At 44.9% G+C, this 16951-nt stretch overlaps 1 protein-coding gene across 2 annotated transcripts in view; it reads right to left on the bottom strand.

Moving 5' to 3' along the window:
- Positions 1-16951, bottom strand: part of TBC1D17 (TBC1 domain family member 17) — a 124934-nt gene that overhangs the window by 49977 nt on the left and 58006 nt on the right. For both annotated transcript variants that reach the window (XM_077457155.1, XM_077457154.1), the window contains exon 6: positions 6780-6891. In XM_077457155.1, coding sequence (XP_077313281.1) covers positions 6780-6891 — 112 coding nt within the window. The remainder of the gene's footprint in view (positions 1-6779; positions 6892-16951) is intronic.

Raw genomic sequence — 16951 nt, forward strand, 5'->3', positions numbered from 1 at the left:
AGGACATCAATTTTGTTTGGGTACAGTGTTGCGCATCCACGCAATTGTCAGTTAAAGTGCCACAGTGCCATATCGCAAAAAATGCCGGGTCATTGAGCAGCCAATTCTTCCGGGGCTGAAGTAGTTAAAGCAATTTTTTTCTTTATAAGTAATAAAAAACATTTTTAAACACACCCCGTCCCACCGAGCTCACGTACAGAAGCAAACGCATACATGAGTAGCACCTGCATATGAAAACAGTGTAAAAAATAAAATGGCCTAACTTTACTGTTGTCTTATTTTTTAATTCAAAACAGTGGTTTTTTTTTTTTCAAAAAAGTGCAATTATAAGACCACTGCGAAAATACGAGTGACAAAAAGTATTGCAACGATCACCATTTTATTCTCTAGGGTGTTAGAAAAAAATATATATAATGTTTCTTTTCTAGCACACAAATAATGATTTTAACTTGTAAACAAGTTTGAAAAATAGGTCCTTGAGTGGTTAAAGCGGAGTTCTGCAGAAAAAATACAATACAAATTCTGCAGCTGCTGACTTTTAATTCGGACACTTACCTGTCCCAGGGTCCAGAGATACGGGGGAATGAAGCCCTGCTCGTCTCCCCCTCCTCTCTGTGGTGCCAGCATTGTCACTGTGGGCGCCCAGCTTCACAGCATGCTGTGACTGGCCAGGCAATCATCTGGGACCTGTGAAGTGTCAGATGATTGCCGAAAGAGAGGGGGGGAGAGGTGAACTTCCTTGCGGCTCCGCGGCGCCCCAGGAGGAAGTGGGAGCTGGAACCCTCTAAAAAGAAGGTTTCTGCTCTCCCCCCCCAAAAAAAATTACATGCCAAATGTGGCATGTCAGGGGGTCATGTTCCCTTAAAGCGGACGTTACATTTTTGAGTGAAACTCCGCTTTAAAATATTTTTTTCCAGCAAGAACTCGGCTATGTGGTCTTTTATTAAACTCTCCAGTATCTTCCAGACTATAGAAGTTAAACAGGTCTATAGTTACTTGGTAAAGACTTTGGTCCTTTTTTAAATATGGGCACCACATTGGCTCTGCGCCAATCCAGTGGTACCATTCCAGTTATTAACGAGTCCCTAAAACAATGGCTTTGAAATGTCTTTTTTTCTTTTTTTAGGACCTGCAAGGTAAAGGCATAATGTGCTAGTATGCATAGCATACTATCACATTATGTTAAATGTACCTGAAAACAAAGCCCTCCAGTGATGCAATGTAAGGAGGTCCCAGGCCTCCTTTGATCTAATGAGGACCTCCAGGGTCAAGGATAGACGACATCCTTCTGTATATGTTGGGTTGTGAGGTATGGTGGGTGCAGAGTAGTTAAAGTTATATAGTGCCAGACACTTCTTGAATGCAAAAGAAAGTTTATTTCTCTTTATTGATTAACTGGCAGACTTCCCTGGTTGGTGAGAATTCTGCTCTGGTACTTGCTTCACCTACTCACGTTGGTCCCTGGTAATAAGGTGGTTGGCCCCTTACTGGCGACAGCTTCCCCTCTACCTCCGACCACGACAGGTTCTCCGGCCGGCAGAACCGTCACTTTTGGTTGAACTGCAAGCCGCGGTCCCAATCCTGCACTGCTCTCTTGCTTCTGGATAGGCCCTCAGACAGCCTAGCAGCTCGAGAAATACAACACACGCCCATCCAGACAGCCGTCCAGGTGGCACAGAACACAGATCACCTGACTCCACCCAATATATATAGGTTCTCCCAGCAGGCCAAGGGATTCAAGAAAACCCCTGCCCATTGGCTGAGATGCCCCATATACCCATAATCTGAATTTGTGTTGCCTTTCTGGTATCTGGTACCACCAAGTACCCAGTTACCTAGTGGTAGAAGAAGTGCAACCAGGCCAAACTTAGGGAGAAATCAATGGATCTCTAATAGCCAAGATAACTATTCCTGGCAAGTAAATTTCAGGGAGCAACCCTGACTAACTCCAGGGTGCTACAATTGCATGGTGCTAGTGTATAAGACTGGTCTGTACCCTGCTGACACTGTACTGTACATACCACACCAACCTATTTGCAGGACTTGCTCCCCTCAATACTCTGTTCTGCTTTCAGGGATGCTTCCACAGCTCAGTCACAGGTGCTGATGCTGTCCAGCCTCTTGACCTTAGCGACCCACCCACTCTCTGCCATTGGGTAGCAGCCAGCCATCCATCCAGCCCAGCAGCCAACTTTCTCTCTCTGTGCAGGGACAGGAAGGGAGGAGTCATAACATCACCCACCCTCTTCTTGTTTACAGATGCAGGAGAGGATGGCGGTGGTGCTACATAATGAAAAAAGACAGCCGGGAGCAGGAGTGTCAGTGTGGCCAGGTGTCAGACTGTTCTCACTGTGCTGAGGATTTTCCCGCCCCGCTGTCCTGGCGCCATAAGGCTCGTACTGCTCCGAACCCTGCTGCCAGAGGGGAGGAGGAGCCACCCCGCCCCAGCTGACATCACTTCCGGTATCGGGTTTCGGTATCTAAGCATTTTCACGAGTACCGATACTCTCGAAAATGCCTAGTATCGGCACCGATATTTGAATCGGTGCATCACTAATGAAAATGCTCCCGATACCCGAAACCTATACAAGATGAATGGGTGTAGATCGTACTACAAAAGAATTGCATGCGATTTGAACAGGAATTTTGTGCTATTCCTGTCCGAATCACATGAAACAAACCTGAGTTCACACAGCAGAAGTGCGTGTGAACAGGAGGAGATTGAGCTCCTCCTGCCTCTCCCATGGCTTTGTTCCCCACATCTCCAGCAACACTCTCCCCCCCCCCCCCCCCCAGCCTGACAGTTCAGACTACAGGAATTCTAATTGTTCACACCATCACATGGACAGCACTGACCAATCAGAGGCTGTCTCTCCCATACTGTCAGCTTCTGTCAGGAGAGAGAAAGCCACAGAGATTTGAAATCCCCGGACCAGTGAATCGGCTTTTCGGCATCTGCCACAATCCTATGATGTCAATCTGGTACAGCGGGACGGGGGGCATAGGGAGTGGGTCTAGTGGATAGTTGGAACCACTGGAGGCTGGAAGGAGAGAGCCTGAGAGATGTGGGGAACAAAGCCACAGGAAAGGCAGGAGGAGCCCAAACCCATCACACAGGGAGGTTTCCCTTCGAGAAACCATGTGATTCAGACAGGAATCGCAATGCATTCCTGTTCAAATGGCATGCAATTTTTTGCAGTGTGATTTTTTGCCCATTCATTTTGTATGGGCCCAAATCGCACTGCAAAGTATCAGTACTCGGTATCGGCGAGTACTTGACCGAAAGTATCGGTACTCATACATAAAAAAAAAAAAAAAAAAAAAAAGTGCATCGGCGCATCCCTAGTTCAAAGCATGTGCCGGTATGACTATGGTAGGGACATTAAGCTGTGAGTTACTTTGTGGTTGGGGCTGATTTTAATGGTTCAACCTTCTCTGTACAAATGTTGCAGAATACCATGGTGCTAGAAGAGGCAAACCATTTCCAAGCAATGGTCAATGGATATATGGAAAAAAACTTTTTATCCAATTATTATTTTTAACCCTGAAATTGGAATCTCACATTTTTGAGTCTATAGTTTTTCTCAAGGAAACATCATCATTGATTCCTAAAACTTTTCTGCCAACTTCTGTGTCATCAAATGACTATAGCTGCTCTGGATATTTCGTACAGATTCTAAAGTCCAACTCTGGGGGGGGGGGGAACCCCTTGCAGTCGGGTCCCCCTGCACTGCAAGCATTCAATGCTCATTAAGCCTAGGTTCACACTATAAATGGCTTTGCGGGCCATGTTTGTGCAGGCACGGCAGCCCATTAATTTAAATGGGCTGCTGTGCCCACGTTTCACCCAGGAAGATTCCTGCAGCATTTTGAAAACGTAGCAGCCGGGCAAAAGCATTATGCCATTTCTCTGTGGTTCTCACACCCGTAAACATGCTGCATTTTAAGATACGTGGGGGTGTTATTAAGAATGAATGGCAGCCCCAGGTGTTTTTAAAGAGTGGTTGCTGGTGCGGGAACAGATGCAAAACACCTGCAATAGTGTGAACCAAGCCTAAAGGGGAAGATCCGCTTTATGCCCTCCTCCCCACTCCTCTTCTTCTATTTTTGTAATTTTTCATTTTTTTTTTTTTGGAGGGGGGAGAGGGCAGCGGTATCGGGCTTTGACAGGTACCTACTCCCACTTTTTTTTTTTGTTCTCCTTCCCCCCCCCCTTCCTGCAACCTGTGAGCTACTGGCTGTGTTTACTTGTGGCTTTACAGCCGGCGGCCCATTGCGCATGCACGATCTGTGCTGCGATGTGCTTTGTGAATGGTCCTGCAGCTTTCTGGGACCTGTGACATCGCACATGTGCAGTGTGAAGCCACAAGGAATCGCAATCAACTGCCCACAGTCAACATGCCGGTGCTAGAGACTCAAAGACCGGCAAAGAAACGGTCCGGAGGAGGAGGACAGTGCTGGACCCCCTGGAGAGGGAATCGTCCTTTTATAAAAAGTCAGCCACTACAGTAGTAGTAGCAGCTGCTGACTTAATTTTTTTTTCAAACAGGGCAAAGAACTACTTCATTATTTACCTGACTCTCCACTCCAGCAAGCTCTGACGCTCCTCTCTGCTCTCCAAAGCCACAATCTGTGGGTGGCGCCTGCTGTCTGGTACAATGCAGGGCTATTAAGCCTGTACTGAATGCGGTGGGGTGGAGCATGTGACCGCAGTTGGGAGCAGCTTATGGATTGAGGAGAATAGATTTAACAAGCATTTAACCCTTGCAGTGGGTGGGCAACTGCAAGAGTATTTATTTATTTTTTTAGTTGTGTCCGGACTTGGGCTCTAAAAAAAATTGTAGCGGCAAGGTTATGAATATATGTGGCTAAAGTCAACACAGCTGTGAGCTTAGGGATACGGAGCTAGAACACCGAACATTTAGGAAGATAGCACAATAGGAAATATTTTATATATGAAACCGTTCCTCATTGTAAGGTTTATTTATAAACAACAACATGCACCATGGTGTACAGTGTGATATACATTATATATTACACTGTTCTAACCTGTAAACTGTGATGTACAATATATACTCCACATTGCAGCTCTCTTTGTACTGTACTGTTTAACATACTCCATGCCTCTCCCTCAGCACAATGTTCTGTACATTATATACTGCCTAGATTTTCAAATTATCCTCTGAAGTCTGGGGGAAAAAAAGGCAGTTCAGGGGTATCAATCCCATGTTCCCCCGCGCTCAGTGGTTCCCCCGGACAATCCTTGCAAAGTAGTAGCATGGAGGTCAGCAAGAACTACTGCACCAAGATTTGAACGCTAATCTCTTGGCCTCTTATGATGAAGGGAGGTCATCAAAACTCTGGAAATTATCAGTCCAAAGATAATCAAAGCGGAACTTATGGTCTGCTTGCTTGTGGACCTGCACCGACATTCAGTGCATCCACGGAGATCAATGGAGCCCTGCAGAAAACCACTGACGGCTGTCAAAGCTGGTGCAGTGAGGAGTTGGATTTTAAAGAGGAAGTAAACCCTGATGAGTTTACTTCCTCTTTCATTCCCTGCAAAGGCAAAGCATAATGGACTACTATGCATCGCATAGTAGCCCATTATGTGTCACTTACCTGACACAGGAGCCAGCAAAGTCGCCGCTGTACCCTGTAGTCCGCCACATCCATCTTGTTGGTGGGGTCGCGCAGCTTCGCCGCTGTCATTCGGCGAAGCCGCGATGACGTCACTCCCGCGCATGCGCACGGGAGTCGACACGCGCGGCAGTTCCATTCTTGGAAATGCCGCGCTCAGTGCGCCACTGTCTACGGCGCATGCGCCGTAGACAGCGGTGCCCGTTTTCGGGCAAATATCTCCTAAACCATATAGGTTTAGGAGATATTGCTTGGACCTACAGGTAAGCCTTAATCTAGGCTTACCTGTAGGTCAAAGTGGTTTGTAAGGGTAGCATAGACTATGGCCTGTCGCCAGCTGTCAGCACCCCGATTTACCCTTCATTCCGTTTTTCGACAATATAATGGAGGAGATTTACTAAAACTGGTGCACACAGGTATTCATTATGAAGAAACATATCTATTGCTGCAGTATGGAGTCTGCATCTCTCAAATAAAAGTCAGACAGAACAGATACAGATATTGGGGTTGATTTACTAAAACTGAAGAGTGCAAAATCTGGTGCAGCTGTGCATGGTAAACAATCAGCTTGTTCAATTAAAGTGGTTGTTAAGCCACTGTGATAACTTATATATAATCCCGTTTGTTCCCTAATGCTATGTGACGTCAGTCGGGAGGGGGACATAGGAGAAAGCCAGCCGGTCACGTGAGATACGCAGCATTTTTTTTAAAAATAAAACACAGAGACAGGGGCACACAGCATTCAGAAACCAACAGCAGCCACAATAAACCGTGGTCAGTTTATAAGGGGAGGGCAGGATCCGCCAGGTATTGCAGGCGTTACAGGGGGCAAAATTACACAGCACAAGTGCAACGTGCTGTATAACACGCTTTAAAGGAACAGGATCCAATTTTTATTTTTTCAGGGTAAAAAACACTTTAGGCTTTGACAATAAGCCCCATTCACATTCTCACAACTCAGCCTATTGACAGCAACGGCACTTTACCAATCGGTGAAATGCTGACTTTGAGGCGCCGCACCGATTTCAGTTCAGCTGAAAATTGGTTACCATGCACAGCTGCACCAGATTTTGTGTGCACCAGTTTTAGTAAAACTCCCTTATGGTTTTAAAAAAGGTAAAATAAAGGTCACTGCTTACAGACACCAGGTCGGAGGAACCATCATCAAACATCTGAAGCTCATCGAAAGAGTGGGACAGAGCATGAGAGTCATGAGGATAGACCAGGAAAAGACGGGAATCCCTTGGAGAACTGTAAGGATAAAATACAATATTAAAGAATTAAAGAAGACAATACTACTGTCAATCCTTACTGTAAAATGACTTAAGGATACAAGCGTCACATTTCCTTTTAAAGTTAATACCATCCTTCTGGCAAATAAAATATTGTTAGGGAGGAGCAGCTTAAAGCGGAGGTCCACCCTAAAGTGGACCTTCCGCTCATTGGAATCCTCCCCCCCTCCGGCGCCACAATTGGCACCTTTCAGGGGGGAGGGGGGTGCAGGTACCTGTACAGTACAGGTATCTGCACCCACTTCCGGCATAGCTATCTGCGGAAAGGGGCGTAGATTACGCCCCTTTCCGAAAGTCCCCCGCTGCCTGCTGGGAAACACACGGATCCCAGAGGCAGCGGGACCATCCTTATTGCGCAGCGCGACTCGCGCATGCGCAGTAGGGAACCAGGAAATGAAGCCGAAAGGCTCCACTTCCTGATTCCTATACCCAAGATGGCGGCGGCAGCACCCGAGAGACGATCAAGATCCATCCATAAACAATAGATATACAGACAGATTATATATATATATATATTTATTTTTTTACACATGCATATACACACACACACACAATATTATATATACACACATACATCAATCTACCACAACATTATGACTACTGACAAGTAAAGTGAACAACATTGGTTATCACATTACAATGGCATCTGAAAGTAGGTGGGATATATTAGGCAGAAAGTGAACATGTCCCTGAAGTTGATGTGTTGAAAGCATAAAAAAAAATGTGTAAGCGTAAGGATTTGAATGACTTTGACAAGGGCCGAATTGTAAGTGCTAGATGACTGGATCAGATCATCAGCAAATCTGCAGCTCTTTTGGGATGTTCTCAGTCTGCAGTGGTCAGGACCTACCATAAGTGGTCCAAGGAACGGAAACCGGCCAACCGGTGACAGGGTCATAGGTGGCCAAGACTCACTGATGCACGTTAAGAGTGAAGGCTGGCCCATGTAGTCCAATCCAATAGAAGAGCTACTATAGCTCAAATTGCTGAAAAAGCTATTGCTGGTTCCAATAGAAATGTGTTATAACACACAGTGCTTCGCAGTTTGTTGTATATAAGGACTGCGTAGCCACACACTGGTCCGCATCCCTATGTTGACTAATGTCCACAGCTAAAAGTGCCTACAATTGGCATGTGAGTATCAGAACTGGACCACAAGCAATGGAAGAAGGTGGTCTGGCCTGATGAATTCAAGAATGGTTTGAGAAACACAACATAGTTACATAGTTAGTCAGGTTGAAAAAAAAAACATCCAGTTCAACCTTAAAAACCATAGGATTAAAAAATATCGTACAATCCAATATACCCAATTTTATACCCACAGTTGATCCAGAGGAAGGCAAAAAACTCCAGCAGATCATGCTCCAATTTGCTACAGCAGGGGAAAAAATTCCTCCCTGATCCCCCGAGAGGCAAATCGGATTTTCCGCGGATCAACTCTACCTATAAATGTTAGTACCCAGTTATATTCTGTACATTTAGGAAATAATCCAGGCCTTTCTTAAAGCAATCTACTGAGCTGGCCAGAACCACCTCTGGCGGGAGTCTATTCCACATTTTCACAGCTCTAACTGTGAAGAAACCTTTCCGTATTTGGAGATGGAATCTCTTTTCCTCTAGACGTAAAGAGTGCCCCCGTGTCCTCTGTGTTGACCTTAAAGAGAATAACTCAACACCAAGTTCATTATATGGACCCCTTATATATTTGAACATGTTGCTCATATCCCCCCTTATTCTCCTCTTCTCAAGAGTGAATAAATTCAGTTCCTCTAATCTTTCCACATAGCTGAGCTCCTCCTTTTCTTCTTATCAGCATGGTTGCCCTTCACTGCACTTTCTCCAGTTCCCTGATATCTTTTTTGAGAACTGCTGCCCAAAACCGAACTGCATATTCCACATGAGGTCTTACGAATGATTTGAACAGTGGCAAAATTATAATGCTCTCTCTGGAGTCCATACCTCTCTTAATACAAGAAAGGACTTTGCTCACTTTGGAAACCGCAGCTTGCCATTGCATGCTATTATTGAGCTTATGATCTACCAAAACCCCCAGATCCTTCTCCACAACCAGTTTGAAATGTTCACTTGGCCTCCAAATTCTGCAGATCTCCAACCAATTAAACATCTGTGGAATTTCCTAGAAAAAAAAAAGTCTAATCCATGAAGGCCCCACCTCACAAGGAATTAACAGATCTGCTACTCATCGCTTGGTGCCAGATGTTGTTGTTCAGTTCTTTAGTCATGTCATTGTTTTGATGATGCTATCTATTAAGGATGAGCTCAGGTGTGTTCACAAATAGCACGTGCAGAGCCCGTCAGGAAGTCGGCACTGCAGATCGCTAATCACAAACAGTGAGATATTGTCCCGATGCGTGGCTGCAGAGATCGAGAAACGTCTCACTGCCTGGGATTAGAACTGTGCAGTGCCGACTTCCCGATGGGCTCTGCACATGCTGTTTGTGAACAAGCCTGAGCTCATCCTTACTATCTATCTTGTTTTCTGTCGTCCTTTTCTCCTTTTTCCTTCCATGTTTCCCAGCATCAGGGTCTTTTCCAATGAGTCCTCTCTTTGCATTAGGTGGTCAAAGTATGTGAGTTGTAGCTTCAGGATCTGTCCTTCCAGTGAATATTCAGAGTTGATGTCCTTCAAGATTGACTGGTTTGATCTTCTTGCCATCCAAGTACTTTCAAGAGTCTTCTCCAACACCATAGTTCAAAAGGATCAATTCTTCAGCGTTCAGCCTTCATTATGGTCCAACTTTCACATCCAAAGGTTACTACTGGGAATACCATAGCTTTGACTATACAGCACTTTGTCGGTAGGGTGCCAGATACCACTGCATAAATTCAGAAGTCTAGTGAAGGCCATGCTAACATTGACTGCAGAGACTAAAATCTGAAGAGAACATCTGGCCCCAAAGGATACCTTAAAGCAGGCATATGCAATTAGTGGACCTCCAGCTGTTGCAAAACTACAAGTCCCATCATGCCTCTGGTCGTCATGCTTGTGGCTGTCAAAGTCTTGCTATGCCTCATTTGACTTGCAGTTCTGCAACAGCTGGCAGGTCCACTAATTGCATAGCCCTGCCTTAAAGGGATTCTCCTCTTTTACAATGACAGAAAACATCTTTACAGAACACCCTACCCCCTTCCTGCTAGAGGGATACCCACTTGGAATTCCATTCATTACATATGTTGAGTAATATAAGGGGGGGGGGGGTTTGACTTTAAAATGAGGCAACATACTATGTGCCTCCATCTCTGATTCAATTGAACATGGAGAGGGAGATGGGACTTTGTGTGAGACAGGTGGCAACCAAATAGGGTAATATACATATAGGTGGCTTAGCAATATGTTTGTCATAAAGAGGGTATAAAATCGCACTCAGTATGAAATATATAGCAAAGCCATTGAATATATACACACACAATTGGATAAAGTAGTAGAAAAAGAGGTGGCGTGGCGACCGAGCCCGAAGATGGCCACATAGCCGAGGAGCTCCGTCACTCACCCGAGGGATAACAGACACGCGGGAGCCGGAGCCTACCAGTCACACCACTAACGAGCCCCACAGCGCCCAGAGACACTCTGGGAATGCCACGGAGGAGAAGAGAACCGGCAGCACAGCTTCGAAAGCTGTCGGGATACTTCCCACAGAGCCAGCCAGCGGTGGCGGGAGGCTCCATTAGCGACGGTCAGCGGAACAGCTCACACAGCCCACACACTGGCTCGTCATCTGCCGCCTCCACACCAACCACCAGGAGCCTGGCGAAAAGTAGACAGAGCATGGCCTCTCCACATAGTGGTCCACAGTCGCACGAGATGGAGGTGAGTGACTACGCTGCACCTCAGAGGCCTAAAACCCCTGCCATGCCTGATCCTATGATGGGATTCCCTGCCACGGGAGAGCCTGTGTCAGATGTAGTGCTCAAAGATATGCTACTATCCCCAAGATCATCTATCCAGGCTGACATGCTCCACACTATTAAAACATGCCAAGCCGAGATCCACAGGCTAGGTGACAGAGTAGACTGCATTGGGAGAACATGCCAGTTCCTTTAACAAAATGGTGGATGCACATGAAGCCCACCAAGATGATATTTCCTGGATCAAAGACAAGTTATCAGACTTAGAAGACAGATCCAGGAGGAATAACTTAAAAATTAGGGGCATCCCAGAGACCGCGACAACTCCGCAGCTCACACAATACGCGTGGACCTGTTTTCAGCCATACTGCCTACTGTGACCGCCCTGGAGCTCACGATACATAGAGTCCCTAAGCCTTCATTTCTTGGCGATGAAATACCCAGAGACGTTCTGTTAAGACTACATTTTTACAAAACAAAGGAATGCATCCTAGACACCTTCAAAAAATGCCCAGAACAATACAATGCCATACAATTGCTTCCAGACCTTTCCAGATACACCCTCCAAAAGGCATCGGAATTTAGCGACCATTACTAAAGCTTTACGCAATCATCCTATCCTCCACAAGTGGAAGTACCCTGCAACTTTATCCATTACCCATAATGGAACCAATTTATCTGTTTCCACCCCGGAAGACGGCCTGAAAGCGCTTAGGCAATGGGGGATAATAACAGATCCACCACCAACCTCCTCTCACATGGGAGGTACCATTCAACCCCTGGAAGAATGGCAGGTAGTATCCAGGAAACACAAAGCAAAGAAAAACAGAGGGCTAACGGAGAGGCTCCCACTAAAATACCAACGAAACACCGTCAACAACCCCCTGGGAACACTGGGACATGGAAACAGTTCCACATTCCCTCACCAAAAGTGTACAGGGCATCACATGTGAGAAACCCATAGGGATTTCCCCTAACCCTGTCAAGCATTTTGTTTTTTTTCTGTTTTGTTTTTTATTTACTTTGTTTCACAGTTTTCATCTGCTGCCAGATCAACTGGGCTGAACCAAGACTCTCTCCTTTCTCCACAAATGGATCAACTGAACTGCAATGGGACTCTCATTTCTACACTTCGACCACGCACCACCACCAAAATCCCTCAACGCTGCATGCTGGAGATATGGACTGCCATTCCATCCTTACACGCTGGAAATCTAACCGAATGCGCATAACATATACAGGTACAGATCTCCTCTTTACTACTTCATTCTGTTATCTACATTCACTGACTATCGATTATAACTGATGCCGGTGAAGATACTATCTATCAATGCTTATGGCCAAAAGAGCATCCTTATGGAGGGAAGCCGACTCAACACGTTGTGATATACTATGTGCTCAGGAGACTCACTTCCACCAAGATGCCCAGCCTCAATGTGCCCACAAAGGATTTCAACACTATTTTTTTTCTAGTATAGCCGCAAAAAAAAAAAGGAAGAGTCCTAGTGGCTATTAGAGACTCCATCTCTTTTCATCTCCACCTGGAAATCTCTGATCCTATGGGTAGATATCTTATACTAGTTTGTGATATTAATTCTACAACGTAAACGATAGTGAATGTATACGTGCCCAACAAACACCAAACTCAGTTTCCTCAAAAAAAAAAAAAAAAAAAGACACAACGGGGTCCCTTGTAATATGTGGTCACTTCAATATTACATCGGACCCACACTGAAATCCCCCAACAAAACTCCTACTATGTCACCCTTTCTGAACTCGCACAATTATTTGATGCTTGGCGTTGTACCCATGCAACTGAAAAAGACTTCACGTTTTATTCACATAGGCATTGTACGTACACGAGAATTGACCTGTTTTTAACAGACAGATTGCTACTCCAGAAGGTAATGAATGTTCAGATTAACAACATATGGTCGGATCATGCGTCCATCCTTGTAACCCTCCAAGACCCCTATCCCACCCACAACGCATATGTTTGGCGGGCCAACCCTCAAATACTGCACAACCCAGAAACTAAACATGAATACATATAAATAAGCATACATTCATGAACTGTACTTTATCCAATTGTGTGTATATATTCAATGGCTTTGCTATATACTTCATACCCTCTTTATGAAAAATAAAGATATATTGCTAAGCCACCTGTACGTGTATTACCCTATTTGTTTTCCACCTGCCTCACACAAAGTCCCTCTTCATGTTCACATATTTTGGAGTAATCTACTCCACGACTGGGGGGCTTTACAAAGCGTCATGGCGTTCAATGTCACCGCCCTCCTTCAGCAACAAGGTTTTGCTGGCTATTTTGCCTTCTATTTGCTACCATTAGTTTCCTATAGACTGCTGTCCCATACTGTATGTTACTGCATAAAAAATAACGGGGACTTTTTTTTAGCAGTACATTATAGCACATGCAGTGATCTGAACACGCTACACAGATAAAATTATTTTCTAGTGTCTCTTTGAGAAAACGCGTGCATTATAATGGAGGGTAATGCAAACGTGAACAGGCCTGGAGACGTTATGCACTGTCGGCTGTTGCCCGGCTGTTATCCTCTCCGTTTCTTGAATAAGGCACAGGAAGGACTGTTATGTCCTAGCTAGCAGTTACGTTTTTTTATTTTTGATGACGCACAGTATGCTACTAACTGTCAAAGTCAAAGCCTGACTTATTTTACTTAAGGTTTGCTGACTGAAAGAAAACTAATAGTAACCCAAATGAAAAAGTACACAACCTTTACTGCCTGGAACAGTATCACAAAACAAGACATTTGACTCATCGTTTTTAGCTTATGTCCTGTTTATGAATCAGGCTCCTAGCGTTTGACCTCATACGGTACCTTCTTCTTAAAGCGGCAATAAACACGAAAGCAAACATTATATTACATAGTTACATAGTAGGCAAGGTCGAAAAAAGACACAAGTCCATCAAGTCCAACCTATGTGTGTGATTATATGTCAGTATTAAGCCGCGTACACACGGGCGGACTGTCTGGCCAACTTAGTCCGCCGAAACACATTTCAGCGGACAGTCCGCTCGTGTGTGGGCTTCAGCTGACTTTTTCAGCGTGCAGTCTGGGGGACTAAGTATTTCGGAATTTCCGTAATATTGTCCGTCCAAACTTTGGTTTCAGCGGACAGTCCGCTCGTGAGTAGGCTAGTTCGTCGGACTAAGTATGGCGCATGCTCAGAAAGGATTTACACGGCGAAAGGTTGCATTGCTGTGTATTGGACTTCCTATTTCTAGTCCCGTCGTACGTGTACACGTCATCGCGCAAGCTTTCGACGGACTGTTGTTCATCCGTGTGTGGTCAAGTCCGTTCATTCGAAAGTAGGACGGACTGTCCGTCAGATTGTCTGACGGACTAAGTTGGCCATACAGTCCACCCGTGTGTACGCGGCTTTACATTGTATGTCCCTGTATGTTGTGGTTGTTCAGGTGTTTATCTAATAGTTGCTTGAAACCATCGATGCAACCCGGCTGAGACCACCAACTGTGGAATGGAATTCCACATCCTTGCCAATCTTACAGTAAAGAACCCTCTACGTAGTTTAAGGTTAAACCTCTTTTCTCCTAATTTTAATGAGTGGCCACGAGTCTTGTTAAACTCCCTTCTGCGAAAAAGTTTTATCCCTATTGTGGGATCACCAGTATGGCATTTGCATACCTCCCAACATTTTCAGATGGGAATGAGGTACACCTACTAACAAATGTATGTAGGCATAGGACACGCCCCCTGCTACACACCCTTAAAAGGAGAATTAACCCAAGGTTTTTTTTTTACTACTACTATTCCTTTATATTGGCTTTTAAAATGTACACATGCAGCAATTTAGAAATTGGATGAAAGGTTTAGTGCTGGGAAACACTTTTTGAAAGAAAAAAAGTGCATTTTATATACAACTATATGGATCAAACCAAAATGAGGCGGACAGGGGGACATTGCTCCAAATCAGGGACAGTCCCTCTAAATCAGGGACAGTTGGGAGCTATGTATTTGTATATTGAAATCACATCCCCTCTCAATCGTCTCTTCTCCAGAGAGAATAAGTTCAGTGCTCGCAACCTTTCCTCATAACTAATATCCTCCAGACCCTTTATTAGCTTTGTTACCCTTCTCTGTACTCGCTCCATTTCCAGTACATCCTTCCTGAGGACTGGTGCACAGACCTGGACAGCATACTCTAGGTGTGGCTGGACCAGAGTCTTGTAGAGCGGGAGAATTATCGTTTTATTGATTGCAATTGATTGCAGCTTATCAATTCTAAAGCCGGCCAAAGATGGATCAAAATTTCGGATAAACTCATTTCGATCCATCTACAGGCAAGCAGATTGTACTGAAGCCGACCTATCAACTTCAGTACAACCAGGCTGTTTTTCTTTCCTCCATGTGATAATGGCCACCAACTATAGCCGGCATCAATAATCGTATTCTGATGGTGGGAAAACCTCTCACAGTCAGAATATAAAAGCACAGTGTTGATGGGGAAATTGAGCGATTTTCTTAAAACCTGTGGTTGAAGGAAATACATTTGCATAATCTATGGCCTACTCTTTTTCAGACTCGCTTTCCCTTATTTTCACCTGGTGGTCCAGCTAGTAAGTGTTGTAAGCTGTCCTGCAGATGCAGCAGTTAAAAGGCTAACAAACCATTTAGCAGTGGCAGGGGTGCTTACAATGATCAGTTTTTAGTTATGCAAAAAGGAAACTGTCACTAGAAAGTATCGCTGCTCTTCCGATGAGCCGCATAGACAAGAGTGACTAAAACTCTGGGAGATGGAGGAAAAGGCGTTGGGTGTGGCCTGGTTGGAGCCCAGGCTGAGGTTGCCACTCTGACACGTTGACACCAACCACAGTACGAGACGGATGTACGGCTTTAGGGATCACTTTCTCCCTTTTTCTTATAGCAAAGAGTGAAAGGCGGTCTCAGCCTGCATGTCCCTGCCAAAACCACGCCCCCTGAAGCGTGGGTGGGACAGATGCGTCAGAGGGGCATGGTTTTTCACTCTTGCCTACATGGCTGATCAGGAGAGTGGCGATCCTTTCTAATGACATGAATTTGCCTTCTGGCCTGGCACTTGGATATGCCGTCACCTTGTTTGTCAGTGGGGTCCAGGGAAGCGATCGCCCATCGACTTAAGCAGCACCAAACTTTTGATTACTAGACTAGGTCATTGTATGCTGTAGGGGAAGCTCAGCTTTTCTGCCTCCACCCCACTCATCTGCCACATTTGGCACCTTTTGGGAGGGGGGGGGGGGGGGTGATGGGAAACCTGGTTTTAACAGGTACCCACTTCCGCCGTGGCATTCTGAGACAGAAGTTTTGACTGGTCCCAAGTATTGCCTGCAGGCTTCTTCTGCACATTCTAGGTGAAGGCAGCCATGTTAGTAGAGGACCAGGGCTTTGTATTCTCAGGTCACAGCCACTTCAGCAAGAACCAGACAAATTTTTATCCATGTACGGGCAGGTGGTTATACAAAAGTCAATCTACTGATTGACTTCTGTATAAACCGCCCTGTTGAATATTTTCCACTCGACCAGCGCCACCAGCTATAGACCACAGTACTGATCAGTGTATTCTGGTGACAGGGAAGTCTCCTTGCTGTCAGAATACAAAGGCACATTAAGAGGATTCCCCTATGCACATCGAATGTGTGGATGGGGGAACCAAGTTTTTTTTTTTTTACATTCAACCTACTGGTTGAACGAGAAACAATAAATAATCTATGGGCTGTATTACACTAGTTTATTGATTATTCTACAAAGAAGTGCCATCAGAGCCTCTTACTGATCATGATTAAAGAGAACAGAGCCGAGGGATGATCTTATCAGTGTGCTGTTCCTTTATAGTCCAATCAGCAGGCTGAGGATGAGCTAGTAAACAATCTGTATTGCTTGACTGAAGTAGAGAAAAGAAAGGTCAAGGGCCTTGTTATGCTGTCTGGCAGGAGTGTTTAGGAGGGGCTAAACACAGAATTACAACTATTTTTGCAGACAAGATTTTTCCTGTATATACATATTTCAACTGCTTATTTAGTGGTAAAAAATATATTTTCCACTTTGTTATAAAACATATCCAATAAAATCAAATTTATTCATAACTTTAGGCCAAAATGTATTCAGCTA

Source organism: Lithobates pipiens, unplaced genomic scaffold (assembly GCF_037356315.1).
Source record: "Lithobates pipiens isolate NorthernLeopardFrog02 unplaced genomic scaffold, aLitPip1_a1.2 Scaffold_27, whole genome shotgun sequence".
Lineage (NCBI taxonomy): Eukaryota > Metazoa > Chordata > Amphibia > Anura > Ranidae > Lithobates > Lithobates pipiens.